The following is a 20710-nucleotide window of genomic DNA, read 5'->3' as shown; positions in this document are numbered from 1 at the left end:
AGACCACCCAGGCCTCCAGATATGACACACTGAGAAGGACACAACTTTATTTCTGTGCTATTCCTGCCCAAACACACATAATCTGAGCTTCATTGTGAGGAAATAATAGGGAAATCCATATTCTACAAAATAACTGGTCTGTGCTCTTCAAAAATGTTAATATCATAAAAGACTCAAAAGGCTAAAAAATTGGTCCACAATGAAGGAGCCTAAGGAGATGAGTGTTGATAATAAATGGACTTGTAATCCTGAATTGGATCTTGAGCCATTAAAAAAAAAATAGGGGCACCTGGGTGGCTCAGTCGGTTAAGCGCCCAGCTCTTGATTTCAGCTCAGGTCATGATCTTAGAGTTGTGAGATCAAGCCACGTGTTGGGCTCCATGCCAGGCATAGAGCCTGCTTAAAATTCTCTCTCTCCCCCTCTCCTTCCCGCCCTTCCCCCCACCTTGCTCTCTCTCTTCCTCCCTCCCCCCACCCCCCAAAAAGTGTCAAAACACATTATTGGGATAATGGATGGAATTTGAATAAAATCTGAAATCAGATTATAATATTGCCCCAATGTTAAATTTCCTGATTTTGGTAATGACACCAGGTTTATATAAGTATATATTATATTTCTTAGAAATACATTCTGAAGTACTTAGGAGTAAAAGTCTATTCTCAAATGGTTTGGAAAACATATATATGTATTTGTCTATTCAGAGGGAATGGTAAAACAAACACATAAAATGTCAGAAATTAGTTCATCTGGGTCAAGTGTATATAGGTGTTCTTTTATAGTATTTTATAACATTTCTATACATTTGAAATTTTTTTAAGATGAAAAATGTTCAAGTCCTCACCAAATGTAAGATGCCGGGGTTGAAGAATATTAGCTAATGAAGACTTCCATTAACTTATTTGAGCTCTTATTAGTTCAAAGGTGGTCAAGTTATTCATTGCTGAAATTCTAACAGACTCTGTAGTGAAGAGCCATCATTTTCTGGAGAGTCTCTCAATCTGAGAGTAGTTTTGATCAAGTATGTGTGAGTAGCCCCTCCCTCAGCTAACGGCAGAGTCATTGGTTCCAAGAATACTTGAGCACCAATGAATCGTGTAGGAAATAGGCTTAAATAAAATTCTTTCCTTTTTTTTTTATAGCCAATGCATTTAGGAAAAAAAAAAATAGGCATTTATTTCAAATGATCACAAGTTGGGAAGTTTTGTTTGCTTTTGCTTTTAATCAGACTCTAGTCATTTATGATGGAGGGGGCAAACTCATAATTCTAGCAGAGTATAAACCACTAGAGAATGGTGGAGCCCGGGGCAAATAAAAAAAGATATTCCTTCTCCTGAAGGTATTTTAGGTCATAAACAAAACAAAACACTGGTCCATAGAAGCAAAACTGTCTGTGAGCCCTATTTATTCTATACACTATTGGTTTGCATTTTTCAGATTATGGGATCACAGCTTGAGAATCATATGACTCACAAACATCCAGACATTTAGAACTGTGTGTGTGTGTGTGTGTGTGTGTATGATACCCAATATGATGATTTTTTTTTATCCTTGAACTTAATATTGTCTAGTTTCAAGTGACATCTGCATAAGAACTCAAAAATGTACCATCTGGGAGCATAATCATGGTTTGGTACGTCCATTGATTGGCTTCAGGTCTCCTGCCCTGATTTGGGGGCATAACCTTGGGCAAGTTTCCTCATGAGGCTGGATCTTAGATCCCTTTCCTTTAAAATGAAGGGTCAGACAAGATGAAGGAGGCACCTAACTGACATTCCCTCCCCGCTCCTGAGCTCAGGGTAAACATCACTCTTAGTGACACACGTACCCACTGAGCTCAGGTGTGCAGCTTTAGGCAGCTATGACTAATTGTTCAGAGCATGCACATGAGATGAAGCGTATTTGCCATCCTTCAGCTGGATAAGTTACAAGAGCCCACCGAGGTATAAAGTACCATTCAGTTGCGTGACGTTCAAAAGCTCAGGCACATCCACTAATTCCCTAACTTGTAGCTGCTTTCTAGTAGCCACACAAGTTTGATAAGTAATGTTCCTTCCCCACCCAGAACTTCTCTCCTCTGGGGTTTATACTTTCCTGAAACTGATTGTTAACTGATGATCTTTCTATCCCCTCTTATCTAATAAGTAGCCAAGGAAGCCAGGTGGTGGCTGAAGCATTACCAGCAACATTCAAAAACTCACCTCTAAAAATCACTCATATTCTTCTTACCATTTTGTAGGGTTTTTTTTCACCAGACCTCAAAATTGTAAAAACAATATAATTACTTTGCAGAAGATCTTGAAAACCAGTCTAAAAGAGGAAAATCCCACAATTGCTTTACAAGACTAAACTTTCAAATTTGTGCTCAATTTTTATAGCTGTCCTAGCATCATCCTACTTATAACCACCCACTGACTTACAAAATGGAAAAGGTGAAGGTTTTCTAAAATTTTATTACGGAAAATTTCCAAATGCACAAAAGTAAGGAGAATAACATAATGAACCTCCATATGCCCAAAACCCAGATTCAAAAATTATTGATACTTTACCAATTCTGATTCATTTGTTCCCTTCCAATTAGACATTTTATTACCTGGAAGTGGTTTGTGCCTTTGTTTTTGAGTTGGAAAGCACTGGCACAGAGAGAAAAGAACCAAATCATTTTCTAGCATTATCTTTTACAAGTAAATAATAAAAAAAGTTCAACAGTCATTGACATATGACTTTTCCCTGCTTTCAGGTGGTACAATAAGAGTATCAGCCGAGACAAAGCTGAAAAACTTCTTTTGGACACAGTAAGTCTCCTTAACCTACCTTTTGACTTAAGATAAAATGAACTGTGCTCTTTTTTCCAGCCACACTGTCGTTTATGCCAGTGCCATAAGCTGACATACTGGATTACAGTGGTTTTCGTGTCCAGGGGAAATATTCTGGGGATTTTTAGAAACTAGCATGTAATAGGATAAGAAACTTGGGGAGCGTCCAAGGCCTTGGTATTGACATGCAACTGTGACAACAGGTAGGGTGGCCTTTCCAGCCACGACGCCTGACCCCAGGGAGCCCGGGGGCTAGCTTGCCTTGCCTGCTTCTCTGGTGAGGTCAGGGGTGAGTGTGACTTAAATACTACTTGGTTGGGTTGTGTGTCCAGAAGAAATACATCCCTTGTTTCAACTTTTTTTTTTTTAAGATTTTATTTATTTATTTATTTGACAGAGAGAGATCACGAGCAGGCAGAGAGGCAGGCAGAGAGAGAGAGGAGGAAGCAGGCTCCCTGCTGAGCAGAGAGCCCGATGTGGGGCTCGCTCCCAGGACCCTGGGATCATGACCTGAGCTGAAGGCAGAGACTTTAACCCACTGAGCCACCCAGGTGCCCCCTCAACTTTTTTTTAATGCACCAGTTCTTAAGAGCCATGCAGTATAAGTAGCAGGACTGATCTTGCCCAGCGATGTCAGAATAAAAGGAGAGAGGGACAAGAAAAGAGAAAGCAGGATGCGGTGGGGAAAGTACAGGTCCCAGTTCCTGCTCTCTCACCAACACAGTGGGTGATCTGGGGGATGTTTCTTCTTCCTGGACCTTAGTTTCTCAATGAGTACAGGACGAGTGTTGGATTAAGTCAGTGATGACAGTTACCCAGTACTCATGCTGTTACCCTTTGCTCCTGACCTTATATGACACCGTTGATCATGGTGTATGGCTTTGGAATCCTTCACAACATGGGGCTCCAGACAGCTGCCATCAGGTGACTGGCACCCAAGGCAAGTCCTCTCTGCCTGGACCAGAAGGCCATTTGTTATTCCAGGACAGCGCCTCTCCATTATCTGTGTTGATGGCTCACACTTTTGTGGTCGGTTTTCCATTTCCGATTTGTCACACACTTATATTTTATAAAAGAAATGAAAATGAACAACTAGAAAAAATAAAGAAGCAAAGACACAAAAAATGCAAGTTCAATTTTGTATTAGTCTTAGATTCATTAGACATAAAATTACTCTGATTACTATGAAAAAAATTTCTAAATGCCTACTCTCGATTTCTCTTTTTGTATGGTGGCAGACCAGCAACAGTGTGCCAACTGGCACCCATCTGCAGACCGCACTTTGAGCAGCACTGAAAATTGCATATTTATGGCTCTTTCAGAGAAACCAAATGCATGGAGTTATTGAGAAAAGGTCTTCCGCAGAGCAGTCAATGAATTTACCAGCATATATGCCTAGAGCAGTTGTTCTCAGGATTGTTTGCACATTAGAATCCCCTGGGAAACTTTTTTTTTAAATACCAATGCCCAAGCCCCCCCAGATTAATTAAATCAGAATATCTAGTTGGTTGGATCTAGGCATTAGCAATTCAGAGAAAAATCTCTCCAGGTGAGTCTGATATTCAGACTATGTTAATGACCTGTGCCCAACACTACCCTCACTGGTGACACCAGTACAGTATGTATGAGTTAATGGAAGCATTAGTCTCTCTGTGCCAAAATGTCAACCCTATTCCTGCCATTTCACCATATAACATTTTCCAGTTTGGATCTTAAGGTTTTCTTATCTTTAGGGATTTTATTTTATTTTTATTTTTATTAGAGATTTTATTTATTTATTTGAGAGGGAGAGTGAGCAGGAGAGAGAGAGAGAGCACGAGCAGGGGGAGCAGCAGGCAGAGGGAGAGAGAGAAGCAAGCTCCTCACTGAGCAAGGAGACCAATGCAGGGCTCGATCCCAGAACCATGGAACCATGACCTGAGCTGAAGGAAGACTCTTTAAGGACTGAGCCACTCAGACACCCTATCTTAAAGAATTTTAAATTAAATTGCAGATCTTTCCTGCACAGAATACAGGTGGGGTGACCAACTCATCTTGGTCAGCCTGGGACTGTCCCAGCTGAGAGTCCTGTGTCCAGGAATCCCCACCCTGCTCAGTCCTGTGCAAACTAGGACAGCTGGTCACCCAACCCGATAGCCACTATTTGCACAGTGGTTAAGGATGAGCCACAAAGAAGGGGACCCAGGACCATGCCAGGGAGGGAATGGAAGGCTGTGATGGTAATAATGCTAATAATTAGTGCTAATAATTAATAATTAATGCTAATAATTAACTGCGTGCCTTTAAATTATTCTTTGATGAATATTATCAAGAATAATTTAAAGGCACACAGTTAATTATTAGCATGCTATGTACTTTTGTAGAAAGGGAAACTGGTAACAGATTGATTCATCCTATCAAAGGCAAAAATAGAATTTCTAAAAGAGGAAAGGTGGTGGGGAGAAGGAAAACCCACAGTCATACTGGTAGCAACGAACACCATCTTCTTTGAGTAAGCTGCTGATTAGCAAGCAGCAAGCCTAGAGGACAAGGTGAGATGTTCTGCCCTTGGGCAACTTGTTCTCATCAAAGAGAGGAAGTTCAGTTGTTTATGGATTTCCCACAGGACTCTGTGCTTTCCAGGGAGTGAGGCACAAGAGGCCGCCCGTGTTGTGGCCGCCGCCGTCTGTGTCTCCGTTAGCGGCCTCCTCACCTACGCTGTGTGCGCACCATTTCCTTCATTACGATCACTGGCTATAAACTCAAATACTTTACCATTTTGCTGAGCGCAGGACGAAGCTCTTAGGGGTGCTTGAGACAGGACCTTTGGGCCTCAGTAAGCTTTAGACTCTGCTGGGAAACAAGACAAACTAGAGAGTTAGAGGATAATCCAAGGTAGACTATGAATGTGAGACAGGCTTTCAGTGACCTCGGAGCTCAGACAAGACTCCAAGGAGTCACATCTCGTGGTGGGGTGGGCGGGGGGTTGGGAATTGAGCTGAGTCATGGATGGACTCTGGTTTCTCCTCCATTCCACATCAACTCAGCACTTAAGATCATTTCCTGTGATCCCCAGGAGGTCATGCATTAGAATCACCCGGAAACTCTTAAAAATCCAGAATCCGAGTGGGCCCTGCCCCAGAGCTAGAATCAGAATCTCCAGAGTTAGTCCCTGGGAATCTGTATTTTTTCCAAGTCAAACTTGTGATGCCCGGGCAGCCAGCTCAGCTCTGAGCTCCCCAGCCTATGTTATCGGATAACACAGTAAAACCTGACCAATGAGAACTAACTGAGAGGATTGCAGAATTAATTAAAACCTTGAATTATAATGTTTGAACAAGTGCAGTTGTGTTATTTTCAATCACACGTTGGTTAATGAAGTGTTACCCATGGAGCACTTGAAACAGCCCACATGAATGACAAGCGGAAGAGGTTTCCTGTTTTATAGCAGTACTTTGGAGACACTTAAACACATTTTGCTTGCTGGGGCACTTGAAACATTCCTCCCTGCTCCTATTCTGAACACTTTACCTCCTTGGCTAATATAAGGGCAAACTTCAGTGAGTCCCTGTATTGCCTACTGCTTGAAACAAAAACAGAATTGTTTCCTGGGTGTGTTTAGTATCTGTCTGACAAGCATAGGACCCTGAAGAGGTGGATTGATATATTTTTATTAACTAGACCTCCTGACGTACAGCCCCATCCATAGTGCTCCACTAGGATGTAAAGTCTTTATCTTCCTGCTGCACCTGGAAAACCAAACTGGATTTATGACAAAGCAGTTGCTCAATAAATCGCTGTTGAATGAAAGAATACATCAAATGCTTCACAAGTGTTTTTCCATTAACAACATACGTAGGTGTGCCTGGGTGGCTCAGTGGGTTAAAGCCTCTGCCTTTGGCTCAGGTCATGATCTCAGGGTCCTGGGATCAAGCCCTGCATCGGGCTCTCTGCTCAGCAGGGAGCCTGCTTCCTCCTCTCTCTCTACCTGCCTCTATCTCTACTTGTGATCTCTCTCTGTCAAATAAATAAATAAAATCTTTAAACAGAACAAAACAAAACAAAAAACAACCATGCTTAAAGAGAATCTGGCTGATTGGGAGCATCACTGGGGGATCTTTTTAAAAATATAAATTCCAAACTCCAGCCCTCACCAGGAAGAAGCTCTGGAGGTGGCCCCCAGGTGGTTCTCCTGGGACTTACCCAAGTTGGGAACCACAGAAAGGCATGTCCTATACCGTCCTATCAACTTCTCAGATAACACCACCTCTAAGAAGCCTCTCGTGCTTTCCCTCTTCCTGGCCGTGGAATGTGGTGGCCTGGCCTTGGAACCCTTATGGTGCAATGTCATTATTTCTCCAGTGGTACTGTTCTCACTCTGCCTTGGGCCTCAGGAATTTCTCTTCTCTTAACCCATTTAGGTAGAGGGTAAATTCCTTGGGAGCAGGTATTCCATACCTTACAGCCTCACACACATTGGGTGACCTGAATTTCAGGCGGTAGCCTAATTCCAAGGCATTGGTTTATCTTATTTCAAAGATGTCATTAAAGATGTAATGTTGACTTAATAATGGATTTGTTTCAGGAGAAGAAAACAACCGGCTCCAGAATGTGTCAGTGACATTCTCCTAAGTGTAATGCCATAAGACAGGCCATGAATTACCAGTCTGGCTTGTGCAGTAACCTACCCTGTGTGTTGAGATTACCTTCTGTGCTCACCTTTAAATCATGTGGGCAGAAAGAAGGCAACAGACTCCTAATAAGTCAACATATCTCAGATAAAGGCAAACAGTGGAATTAATACTTCCAACAGATGGTGTAACATAGCACGTGACAATAATGGTTAACGATAGCCATAACAGTCCTTATTCTGTCAGATTCCAGGAAATCTTCTATGCACTTTAATTCTCCCAACAACTGTACATTTTATAGATGAGGAAACCAAAACTCATATATTTAATCAGGAAATACCTGGAATTCACAGAATTATAGGCTGGTAAAGTAAGAATTCCATTTAAAAAACATCTGTGTTACAGAAGAGTAAACTGAGGCCAAGTTCAGAGTGTGTGTCGGTGGCATGGTTCTGAACTAGAGGGCAGGTGTGTACATACACAAACCCACAGGTGTGCGTGCGCGCGCACAGACACGGTAGTAAGGTAATAGATGAGTTAACTTGTATTCTCCCATCCCCATAATTCCCATCAATATATTTCACCACCTCCATGACATTTTTCCCTACTGTTGCCTCTTTATTTTTCTAGGTAAATTAGTACAAGGTAAACTGAGAACTTGAAAGTGTCCCAAGGGAATGAGGGCCCCCCTTCCAGCTGTATTGTACAAGTCAGTGCCCCTTTGCATGGCGGTGATGTGAGCAAATACCTTTTAAGCTCCAGTGTTCTTGGTGGTTGTGACTTCCTCTGAGCGAGCCCCTTACAGGAAGTAGGCGGTAAAGCACATTCTAGATGCCTCACTTTCCTCAGAACGCTAGACTGCCTCAGCCCCAGACCAGAGTTTCCTGTCACCTCACTGAATGTTACTTAGAGCAACGACGATGGGGGAAGGGCTCTGAGCCTCCCATGCTCAGCTGAGCTGACTGCAAACCTCACCTCCCCTTTTTCTCACATCTGTGGATTACTCTTGTTAACAGTTGGGCCCCACTCTGATCACAGTTTTTAAAAATAATAATAATGGCTTCTTTGGAGGAATTAGAACAACAATAAAACATTCCTAATTAAATAGATGTCTGCAGTCCCCCCTTTATAGACACTTGATAAACATCTGCATTTGTTTTATTGTTGTTGTGAGGTTTGTTTGTTTGTTTGTTTTTGTTGGTTTATTTCTTCACATTTTAGAATAACTTAGATTTGTAGACAAAATCTTCCTCTGCTAAAGTTTGGTTTCTTCCTGCCTTGAGTTTAACCCCTCACATCCACTGAGGCAAGAGAAAAAGCTTCAGTATTTGGCAAAGGGGGAAATCTCTGAAGACAAACTCTGCTATATGTAGCGCAGGGATGACTATCACAAACATGATGTCGAGAAAAGAAAAAGAAGCCAGATGCGGATTCACTTTTCACAGTAGCCGCAAGGTGGGAACAGCCCAATGTCTGTCCCTCGATGAATGGATAAACAAAATGTGGTATGGTCATATGATGGAATGTTATTCAGCCATAAAAAGGAACAAAGTACTGATACACACTACAACTTGGATAAATCTTGTAAACAACATGTCAAGTGAAAGGAGCCCAGTGCAAAAGACTACCTATTATATTATTTCATTTATATGAAATGTCTAGAATAGGCAAATCTAAAGAGATAGAAAGCATATTATTGTGGCAGGGGTGCCAAAAAAACAGAGGTAAATTTGGGGAGTAATGGCAATGCTCTAAAATTAGATTAAATGGCACAACTCTATCAGTTTACTAAAAATTATTGGATTGTATGCTTGAACTGGGAGCATTTCATAGTATGTAAATTATGCTTCAAAAGCTATTTTATTTTTTTAAGGATTTTATTTATTTATCTGACAGAGAGAGAGAGAGATCACAAGTAGGCAGAGAGGCAGGCAGAGAGAGAGGGGAGGCAGGCTCCCTGCTGAGCAGAGAGCCCGATGTGGGGCTCGATCCCAGGACCCTGGGACTGTGACCAGAGCTGAAGGCAGAGGCTTAACATACTGAGCCATCCAGGGGCCCCTCAAAAGCTATTTTAAAACAAATGAGCTAATCTGGGATTTTTGATGTCATATAGATCACCTTTATTTTAGAAATCAAATAAGCTATTAACCCTAAAGGGGAAAAATTCAAATGCTTGGAAAATCAAGTTGTTTTTTGTTTTGTTTTGTTTTGTTTTGTTTTGTTTTAGAAAAAAAAATTTTTTTAAGATTTTATTTATTTACTTGAGAGAGAATGAGTGAGAGAGAGCATGAGAGAGGAAAAGGTCAGAGGGAGAAGCAGACTCCCCAAGGAGCTGGGATCCCAATGCGGGACTCGATCTTGGAAGTCCAGGATCATGACCTGAGCTGAAGGCAGTCGCTCAACCAACTGAGCCACCCAGACGCCTGAAAATCAAGTTTTTTAAAGGAGGATTTGTAAGCAAATGTTAAAAGGGTCTTTAAAATTTCACTGGATAAATGGTTTATATTTATATCTGAGAAACAGAAAATAAGAATCTGTTTAGCACTCGTCTGCTCTCACCATGTCCAAGATTCTGCACAGAACACATTGTGGGTAATGTGGGATGCTAACTACAGGCTCAAGATCTTATATTCCTCCAGAAAGATTATAATGGATTTTCTTAGATTTAAAAAGAAATCATGAAATAAAAATTATGAAAATAAATTCTATGTGAACAAAGAATATTAGGACTGTTTCAGGATGTCTTAGAAAAAAGAAATACAGTAGCTTTCTACATTTTCCTCAATTCTTGCCCTGTTTTCAGGCAGCAGCCAGAGGAACCCAAATTTACAGCCTTATGATAGGGAGACCACGGCTCAGCAAGAGGGACCTGAAGATTCAGGTCTCAGCTTCAAATTTCTTTTTTCTCCCCCAGTTTTAATAGCAATATGACTGATAAATACATATGTATATTTATCAGTATATACATATATATGTGTGTAGTGATTTTAAGGTGTACAATGTAATAATTTGATATCTATATATAGCAAAATGATTAATATAATAAGAATGGATTCATTAATATCCATCACTACACATAGTTACAGATTGTTTTCTCCTGTGATAAGAATGTTTAAGATCTGTTCTCCTAGCAACTTTCAAATAGAAAGTACAATATTGTTAGCTATTGTCATCAGTCTGGACCTTGCTTTCCAGGTCTTATTTACCTTATAACTGGAAGTTTATACCTTTTGGCCCCCTTCATCCAATTCCCCCACCTTCAACCCCCACTCTGAATTTCAAAATAGATCCTTGAAATCCCAGAAGAGATAAGAAGAGTTTTGGGAGTTTCACATTTATGTGGTAAATTATAGGTTTGACAGGAATGCACAATGATATAAGGGCCAGTTGTCCCCAGCCGCCCCCCCACCAATTCCCCTGCTCCCAACACACACACCCCTGTAGGTTTAGGGCCAAGTTAGAGGTAGTAGGTTATATTTCTGGATGAGCTTTCTAACTTTTAATGCTGTTTTGAGAGTGAGAGACTACTCGTTGGGTCTATTATAAGTAAGAGCTACATGTCCAGTTGAGTCAATGGCAACCAAAGCTGGATGTCTATAAGAATCACATGTTGAGCTTCTAGAAAGTTCAGGAACCAGGGTGCCAGTCCTAGAGATTCTAAGTGTGTCGGTAAGGGGTGAAGCACGTTCACTGTCTGTTGTTGTTTTGGTGTTTGTCTTGTTCTATGTTTCAGTTTCTTCAGATGACTAAGTGTGGGACACAGGGGTGTAGGGAATTAGGCCAGAGCCATAGTTCTCAACCGGGATGATTTTGTCCCCCAAGAAACACTTGGCAGGGTCTGACATCCAGTTGCTAGAGGCCAGGGATGCTGTTAGACATCTTAAAATGCTGGGATTCTAGGAGTCAAACAATTAGCATGACCATCTGTGTATCTTGCTTTTATTGTGTGTAGACAATCCACTTTGGAGCTTGGGGGAACAACTCACATTGCTCTAAATTGCATGCGCTTTGCTCCATGTGCTACCAGTATGTGTGGCACACACATGAGCCTCATGTGTTTTGCTGGCCTTCACCTGAGGTCCTCACCATGTTGAAGCTAAGTAGATCATAATAACAGTTTTTGCAAAAATTACCGGCACAGATTTACAGTTGGATAGGAACAGAGCATTAGACATGAAGTACTCCAGACAGAGTTCAGACTTAAAGTTCCCACCAGGAATGAACACATTGGCATATGCATTTGCTTGTACTTTTTCCATCAGCACTGGCAAAACTGTTGGGGGGCGGTGAAGAGTACATTCTTGGGGCCTTCCCTTCTCTCTACTTCCCTCATTAGACGAGGAACTTCACGGTTTTTTTTTCCTCCTTTTGCCCACAGCAAAATCAGCACTCTAGAAAGGGGCTAATACATACTTTCCCATTAAGGAACTGATGAAGCGTCAAGATCAGAAAGCTTTGTGCCTTTGGAGGGAAATGGAGAAGTGGCTTCTAACATGTGTTAAGGGGTGGTATTATGGAACCGTGGAAGGAACATGAGCTTTGCTCACTTGCCACATTCAAGGTTCAAAGCCCAGGTCTGCCACTTGCTAGCTATGGATTGTGAGAAAGTCACCTCAGCCCTGTGGCACTCAGTGTCCTCATCAGTAAACTGAGGATATAAAATCTAGATTGCATGTTGTAGTGAGGGGTGGGTAACATCTGTACAAGCCTGGTATGTGGGGATCCCCAAAAGAACAGAGCTCCATTTATCTGTCTTCATTCCCTGCTTACGTCATCACTAGAAGATTCTGATCCACGATAGGACCCTCAGGAAATACCTGTTCAATGAACAAATAAAACGGTAGCCAGTATTGCTGAAAGTGTGCTCTGTGCAAAGCTGACGTATTGTCTTTCCTCCTTTCACAGACAAGCCAGTGGAGCTGGAGGCATGAGGCTGGTTTCCTGGGATCACTAACCCTCTGTATTTTCTAACCATTCTAGGGCAAAGAAGGAGCCTTCATGGTACGAGATTCCAGGACCCCGGGAACATACACCGTGTCTGTTTTCACCAAAGCTGTTGTAAGGTATGGTGCCAAGTCAGCTCACTAGAAATGGTGTGCTTCCCCTGATCCCTCTGAGAAAGCCAAGGTCAGGGAGATGAAGGACAGAGCTGAAGTCGTTTCACTAGAAAGTAACAGAACTGGGTCCAGACGCCAGGTTCTCTTCTAAGTTAGCACCCCTGAGTGCAGAGCTCTAAAGAAATAAAGAATTTGAGCAGCAGTTGATGAGTTTATAATATAACCCACAGCTAACAGAGAAGATAACTTTCAGCCGGAAGTGAGAAGATAGGTGTTTTAGTTCTGGCTTGGCTAATAAAGCTCCCTACCATTTACTGAGTCCTTACCATGTGCCAGAATATTATTGTTTCTGATCCTAACAAATTCCAAAGGCAGGCATTTCTATGCTCCTTCCATAATGGGAAAAAACAAGGCTCAAAGAGCAGATGGCAACTCACGTGGTCACGCCAGTGTCATGCTCCAGCCGGCTGACTGCAAGACCCCACTTGTCTCCCCTCTCTGTACCTCAGTTTCCTGCTCGGTTAAACAAATGTCTAAGAGCGTATCCAAGTCTCAAATTCTCTTCTAATTAAAAAATAAGTAAGAAAAAAGAAGTTTGGCAATGCGTAAGGTCCAGTAAGAATTAAGAGAAAAGAGAAAAAAATGATTACGATGTCCTCAGGGATCACTTCTTGGAGAAGGAGGACATAAGCAAGACTTGGAGCAAGAGCAGGGCCCGGTGGAAAAGAAGGTTGCTGCCCAGGGATGGAAAAGCAGACAATGCACATCACAGAGGGGCTGTGCCTCTGCCATGGCTGCGGACAATGGGGACAGTGACCTGCAGCTCCATGAGATAGGATGGAAAAGGAATGAGAAATAAAGTCTATGCTGAGGGCGTCCAAGACCATGTCCAGGTTCAGTGATCCACTGCAAAAGACTCACGGGACTCAGTATATAGTCAGTCATACTCAAGGCTAAGATTTATTACAGCAGAAGAAGACAAAACAAAAGTAGCAAAGGGAGAAGACACATGGGGCAAAATCCAGAGGGAGGCAAACATGAGCTTCCAAGAGTCCTCTCCCAGCAGAGTCACACAGGACATACTTTATGCCTCCTTCAACAAGCTTTGACAACAAGGGTAAAATGGGGTCTACCAGGGAAGCTCATGAGAGACTCAGAGCTCAAGGTTTTCACTGGGGGCTGGTCACCTAGGCACCCTCTGCCTAGCACATAGCAAAATTCCATTATCCCAGAAGAAAAGCAGGCATGGAACATAAACCACAGCAATTTCGGAACAGCCATCAGCCATCATCCTTATCAGTTAGACAGTGGTAAGAGCCCTCCCTAAATCCCAGTTCTCAGATGCCAGCCACGGGGCAACCTTGCAAGCAGGCCTTTCTAAAGAGAGCATTTAGAGCTGTTAAGTTAACTCTTTGCTCTGTAAAGTCACATAAGTGCTAAGGGTCCAGAATGTTCCCTTCTCGTCTGCTCCACACAGCAGAGGAGGCAAGCATGTAGCACACACGAGAACATTCCCCACTTCATGGCTGTAGAGGAAGCATCACCAGCCCGTCATGGCACTGATTCTAACTGGGTCTAGATGCAGCCTCTGAGTCCTTCTTACCCCAGCACCCAGGGCCACCCTGTCAAGACGGACACACAAGTTAAAATACACCTGCCATCCTTCTGAGAGGGTAAAAAATAAATTTAATAGGGGTCTGATACCGGTACACATGTTTGTGTCTAAATATTGCTTATTAATAACCACTGCATTTATGTTTCATCCGTTTCAGTGAGAACAACCCCTGTATAAAGCACTATCACATCAAAGAAACAAATGACAACCCCAAGCGTTACTATGTGGCTGAGAAGTATGTGTTTGACTCCATCCCTCTCCTCATCAATTATCACCAGCATAATGGAGGAGGTGAGTGCTAAAGGACGAGGCCAGGGGGGAACCCTCGCAGGGGAACTTGGAGAAAAAAATGACAAACACCCCACCAGGTTTCTTCATCTCAGACGAGCTGACCATAAATAAAAACCAAATCTCCAGATAAAAAGGATGCCAAATATTTGATCATATTATGTATTTTCCATTACCAAATTCTGTTGTTAGTCTCATGGGATTTCGCCACCTGCCCAGCTGTATTTATCCCTCTTGTCGGACAGGATGTAGTGTCAGTGACTAGGCTTTGAGATTTGTTTTCCAGAATAAAAAAAGCTTTTGCATTGGATTATATTTTTGCTGGTGATTTAACTTGAACAGTTGCTACAGCCAAGCTCTAACTACTACTGCCTTTCACATTTTACTCAACCCAGGTCTGGTCACCAGACTCCGGTACCCAGTTTGTTCCTGGAGGCAGAAAGCGCCGGTCACAGCAGGACTTAGATACGGTGAGCCATGCATTCCGTGATGTTAAGTATTTGCACTAACTCACATCCCTAAAGATCAAATTCTGAATGGACTTTCCACATACCTAATTCTTCCCCAGACTTAAAATAACCATTACAACAGGTACACTGTATATCCGGAGATGGTCTGCACAAAGGAATATTTACAAAGTGTGTAAGAGAGATGTCTATATGAGCACATTTACCGAGGTCAAATCAATGTCCGTTGGTTTTACTGAAGAGTTCATCTATGAAGTGTTTATTGAGCACCTACTTCGTACAGAGCACTCTACTAAATGCTATTAGGAAAAAATATTAGAAAATGATGCTTTAGGACCGTTATTACCACCACCCATCTTCTAGAACTTCTGTGTCATCGAGTTTGCTGGGTATGGTCCATTGCAAGGGCTAAAAGTTAGAAGCGTTCAGAAGTGTTTGTCTGCATAACATGGTGTTAATTTTTTTTTCCAATGCCTTTAGGCAAAGCTTGCATCTCCAGTGCCATAAGCCTTCTTATTCCCTCTTATCCTTTGGAACTGCTTCCCTCATTTTTTATTATCTACTTGGTGCCTAAAGGCATTTGAGTTTGCATCCTCTGGTCTTAACTGTTGTGGTCGAGGAGAAGGCTCGAGTAATTTTCATTTTAGGTCTCCTAGATGGGTGGTTCTCAGAATCCAGTGTATATCTAAGTCATCTGGGATGCTTATTAATTATGTTGGCTCCTGAGGGCACCTAGGTGGTGCCCTCGGTTAAGCTTCTGACTCTTGGTTTAGGCTCAGGTTGTGATTTCAGGATCGTGAGATCAAACCCCACATCAGGCTCTGTGCTCAGCGCAGAGTCTGCCTAAGACTCTTTCTCCCTTGCCCCTTCCCCTTCTAAAAATAAATAAGTAAATCTCAAAAAAAGAAAAAAAAAAAGAATGTTGGCTCCTGGACACTACCTAACACTTATCAGAACACAATCCCTGATCATGAAATCCTCAAGTCTGCATTTTAAACAAATGCTCTAGGTGATTTTGACACAGGTGATTAGAGATTCAGACTTTGAGAAACACTGCTATGGGCTCTCCATCACTAACTAGCACCATATCTGGTACACAACGGGAACTCAGCACTATTTTCTGTTGAATCTGCCTCAAAGAGGTAGAAATTGAGCTGTTTATAGTATTAGGCCAAGTGCCAGGAAAGGGTAATGTCTCTGTAGCCTCCTTATGAAAATAAGTAATTCTAATAACTGTAGAATCTTAATGTATCCATGCTGGATGGAATCTCAGAGATTATTTTATGAACCCGCTCATTTTTTCAATGTAAAAATTGAGAATCGGATTCCTTTTATTCATTTACCGAACATTTTTTGAGAGCCTACCATGTGCCAGATTGTGCTGAGTGGTACCTCTGTATGAGACCCCTTGGGATGCTTATTCCCAACCCCTGCTATGGCGGAACAGAGTGCTGTGGATGCACTTGGTGGATAATGAATGAATGAATAAGTGAATGAATGAGTGAATGAATGATCAGCTCAAATGAAATTGCTTTATGTAGAAAATGGCAATAAAACATTTTTAATCAGGTATAGAAAATAGTTGAGACATTACAAGAAACCCTTTCATTTATTTTCTTTGATACCTTGATTAATGCCATTTTCCTTCTTCCTTTCATGTAATCTCCCCCCACATACATTTTTCATGGTTTTAAGTGCATATCCTACGTTATGATTTGGGTGACAAAGATAATAATTTTACCTCTCTATGATAGTTCTATGTGTAAAGCTTATACTATTTGCCATCTTTGGGTGATATTAACCATAAGGTAACATGCTACCTAGGGCTACAGAGAGTCTCCTTGTAGCCCTATACCTCATATCTACTGCTTGCCATTCCTGGGAAAAACCTCTCTCTTTTCCAGGGAAATGGGTGATCCATCCCTCTGAGCTCACTTTTGTGCAGGAGATCGGCAGTGGGCAGTTTGGGTTGGTGCATCTTGGCTACTGGCTCAACAAGGACAAGGTGGCCATCAAAACCATTCAAGAAGGGGCTATGTCTGAAGAGGACTTCATAGAGGAGGCTGAAGTCATGATGTGAGTGGCCAAAACGAGAGTATGCAAAGATGTCTTGGGGAGGATATTTGACGCCATGTCATGCCACTTTGCGGCTCAAATCTCCCCATGGTTTCCAGTGGTATGGAAAATAAAATCAAAATCCTCACCGTGGCCTACAAGGCCTGTCATGGTCTTGCCCTCCCCCCACTACCAGTCTCATCCCCCAGCCACACTGGCCTCCATTCACCGTCACCCATGCCATCTGACTCTTCACCATTCCTCAAGTTGTTTTTGTTTGGGGGAGGGAATGCATTTTTGGGAGACTGAGTTTAGACCATCTCACCCCTGACCTTTTTCCTTCAGGAAACTCTCTCACCCCAAACTGGTCCAGCTGTATGGGGTGTGCCTAGAGCAGGCCCCCATCTGCCTGGTGTTTGAGTTCATGGAGCATGGCTGCCTGTCAGACTACCTGCGCAGCCAGCGGGGTCTCTTTGCTGCAGAAACCCTGCTGGGCATGTGCTTGGACGTGTGCGAGGGCATGGCGTACCTGGAGGAGGCATGTGTCATCCACAGAGACCTGGTAAGAGGATGCAGGGCCAACATCTGTAGGTCTGAGATGAAGGGCTATGTCCCACAGAAATGTGCGCTACCCAGACTGGGAATACACTGATAAATAACAGGTCACAGACCGCCTCCCCTCCGCTCTCCACTTCTTCCTTCTTCCATCCACTAGGCGATGTCCTAGTAGGACTCAGATCTGGGTTCTAATCCCAGCCTTGTTTGTGACTTGTACCCTCTGAGTCTGAGTTTACATTTTTCCAAAATGAGGCTTATAGCCTCTCCTTAACCTCCCTGTGCCTCGGTTTCCTCTTGATAAAGTGACGGAAATGGACAAGCACAGTTTTTTCTCAAACTGTTACCCAAGAATCTGCCACAATCACATTGGGGTGATGCTTAAACCATCCTCAAAATCTCTGGAGGTCAGGGCTCAGGATATCCATTTTAACATACCCCCTTGGGATTTGTAGGTACATTTCAACTGTGAGAAAAGAGTGGGGTCTTTTCTCAGTAAGGGCTCTTCCAGTGCAGTTCTGTGATACCAAGTCGGGACTAGGTTACTCTTCCTATTGAGGAACAGTTTTAAGAAAATTAGTAACCTGGGGCGCCTGGGTGGCTCAGTGGGTTAAGCCGCTGCCTTCGGCTCAGGTCATGATCTCAGGGTCCTGGGATCGAGTCCCACATCGGGCTCTCTGCTCAGCAGGGAGCCTGCTTCCTCCTCTCTCTCTCTCTCTGCCTGCCTCTCTGTCTACTTGTGATCTCTCTCTGTCAAATAAATAAATAAAATCTTTAAAAAAATAAACTGTTTAAAAAAAAAAAGAAAATTAGTAACCTCAAAACATTCTTATTTTAGTCAAATGGGTGACAGTTTCTTCGTATCATCCCTAATGTTAACACTGCTTATTGCATCAGGTTGCATTAGAGCACATCATTGGTTAGACAACACCAGATTTCTCTTCTAATTAGGATCTCAAGAATGAAGCTACAAGACCAAACTTACTCATCCTAATAAAGGATCTTAAAACATTTAACTTTTTAGCTCACTTCTGGGCACTAGTGAAGCTTAATTAACATCTGTAAAGCCCTTGTACAGCAGCACATAGACACCCAAAAGCCTGAGATTATAGGAGATTTCTTGTATTGATTTTCCACCAACAGTTTTCCTTTCCCTTTTGTTTGCCTGTCCCTACTCCAGGCTGCCAGAAATTGCCTCGTGGGAGAAAACCAAGTCATCAAGGTGTCTGACTTTGGGATGACAAGGTAATATGGATGTGTGGCACCAGGAATGTCTCAGGAATGGGACACAGGCCCCCAGCACATTCAGACATTCTTTCTCCACTCTCTACCCAGGTTCGTCCTTGATGATCAATACACCAGTTCTACAGGCACCAAGTTCCCAGTGAAGTGGGCATCCCCGGAAGTCTTCTCCTTCAGTCGCTATAGTAGCAAGTCGGATGTGTGGTCATTTGGTGAGTGTCATCCTGGCCCCACACCCGCATGATAGAGGACTGCCAGCCACCTGTCTTATTTGTCAAACCTAGGCAACTCTCCCTGCCCAGGACTGGGTGGTGAAGGCATCCCACTGATAGTCTGTGTGTGGTAACTGCTCTGAAAAGTTTGAAGAGGCCCTCATTATTGCATTTGTTCTTGGAGATTTTTCAAATGGGGGTTAAAATGAGGATGGAGACAGATTCGGGTGACAGCTTCTGTAAGTTCAAAAGCTGGAGGAGTCAGGAGATTAGAATATGAGTTCCTCAAGGACCAGGAGCATATTTTGTTCAACACTTAACCCTCAATAAATATTTTACTCATTCAGCAACAATTTATTGAGCACCTACTATAAGCCAGGGCTAATCTAGGTGCTTACAATGCAGTGATGTGTAGGATAAGAAAGATTCCTATTCTCTTGGAGACAAATTTTAGGGGGAGACAGATAACAATCATATAAACAAACTAATAGGTAGGTACATGAGACAAAGTCACATAGTGGTAAGTAAGTGTTATGAATAAAACAAAACAGTAATGGGATAGAAAATGACTGGGATGGAGGGTCTGTTTTAAATAGCATGGTCTGGGAAGGCCTCTCCAAGGAGGTGACCCTTGAGCATAGAATGATGAGAGAGTCATACTCACTTGAAGATCCAGGGAATGGTGTCCCTGACCCAAAAAACCAGCAAGTATAAAAATTTGGTGTGTCCAAAGAAAAGAGGGATACTACTGTCTTAGTGAGAGACAATGAAGTTGGCAGCCCATGATAAGGAATTAGACTTTCTGATAAGCACAAATGGGCATGAATGAAAGGCAGAGTGAATGATGCTGGTGTGGCAGAAAGAAAGCTGGATTTGTCATATCCTCCTAAGCCACAGTTTGTTTGTCCAACATACTGGATAATCTCTTTGATTTGGATTATAAGAAGGGTTATACTTTGGAAAGGAATGAGTTGGAGTTTGATTTTTGCCAAGTGTATTGACTTAAGAGTAGGAGCCAGGAGAAAGCTAATTAAATCTCTTCAGAGAACTAGTTATGAAGTTTCCCCCAGTATTTTAGAGTAGCCAACTTCCGACAACAGAGTAGTTGGGAGAAGAAGAGGAGAAGTGAGTTGGGGGGGCGATCAGGGGGGAGACAAACCATGAGAGACTATGGACTCTGAGAAACAAATTGAGGGTTTTGGAGGGTAGTGGGGTGGGGCGGTTGGGTGAGCCTGGTGGTGGGTATTAAGGAGGGCACATATTGCATGCAGCACTGGGTGTGGTGCATAAACAATGAATACTGGAACACTGAAAAGAAATAAAATGAAAAAAATATCTCTAGTTCTTCTGAACTGTTCCTTAAAACAGCTTCCCTATTTGACAGACCCAGCTAAGATTTTGTTATTCAAATTTAAGTTAAAGAATGAACTTGGAAGAAATAAAACTGCACCAGAGCAATCTCAGAAGGTTACAAGTACGGGTCAGAATGGCTAAAATCAGGAAGTCAGGAAACAACAGGTGTTGGAGAAGATGCAGAGAAAAGGGAATGCTCCTACACTGTTGATGGGAATGCAAGCTGGTGCAGCCACTCTGGAAAACAGTATGGAGGTTCCTCAAAAAGTTGAAAATAGAGCTACCCTATGACCCAGCAACTGCACTACTGGGTATTGACCCTGAAGATACAAATGTAGTGATCCAAAGGGGCACGTACACCCAAATGTTTATAACAGCAATGTCCACCAATAGCCAAACTATGGAAAGAGCCTAGATGTCCATCAACAGAAGAATGGATAAA

General features: G+C 42.5%; 1 protein-coding gene across 1 annotated transcript in view; it reads left to right on the top strand.

Annotated features, from left to right (window-relative positions):
• LOC111140995 (IL2 inducible T-cell kinase) overlaps window positions 1-20710 on the top strand; it is a 64360-nt gene that overhangs the window by 37285 nt on the left and 6365 nt on the right. The window contains exons 8-15 of the mRNA XM_022493297.1: window positions 2739-2793; window positions 12405-12487; window positions 14254-14387; window positions 14780-14854; window positions 16756-16927; window positions 17252-17468; window positions 18642-18706; window positions 18797-18915. Of these exons, the coding sequence (XP_022349005.1) occupies window positions 2739-2793; window positions 12405-12487; window positions 14254-14387; window positions 14780-14854; window positions 16756-16927; window positions 17252-17468; window positions 18642-18706; window positions 18797-18915 (920 nt within the window). The remainder of the gene's footprint in view (window positions 1-2738; window positions 2794-12404; window positions 12488-14253; window positions 14388-14779; window positions 14855-16755; window positions 16928-17251; window positions 17469-18641; window positions 18707-18796; window positions 18916-20710) is intronic.

The sequence above is a fragment of the Enhydra lutris genome, unplaced genomic scaffold, assembly GCF_002288905.1.
Source record: "Enhydra lutris kenyoni isolate GAN:26980312 unplaced genomic scaffold, ASM228890v2 scaffoldscaffold5, whole genome shotgun sequence".
In the NCBI taxonomy this organism is placed as follows: domain Eukaryota; kingdom Metazoa; phylum Chordata; class Mammalia; order Carnivora; family Mustelidae; genus Enhydra; species Enhydra lutris.
Note: the sequence above shows the minus strand (reverse complement) of the source record. Positions and strands in the feature narration are given on the sequence as shown.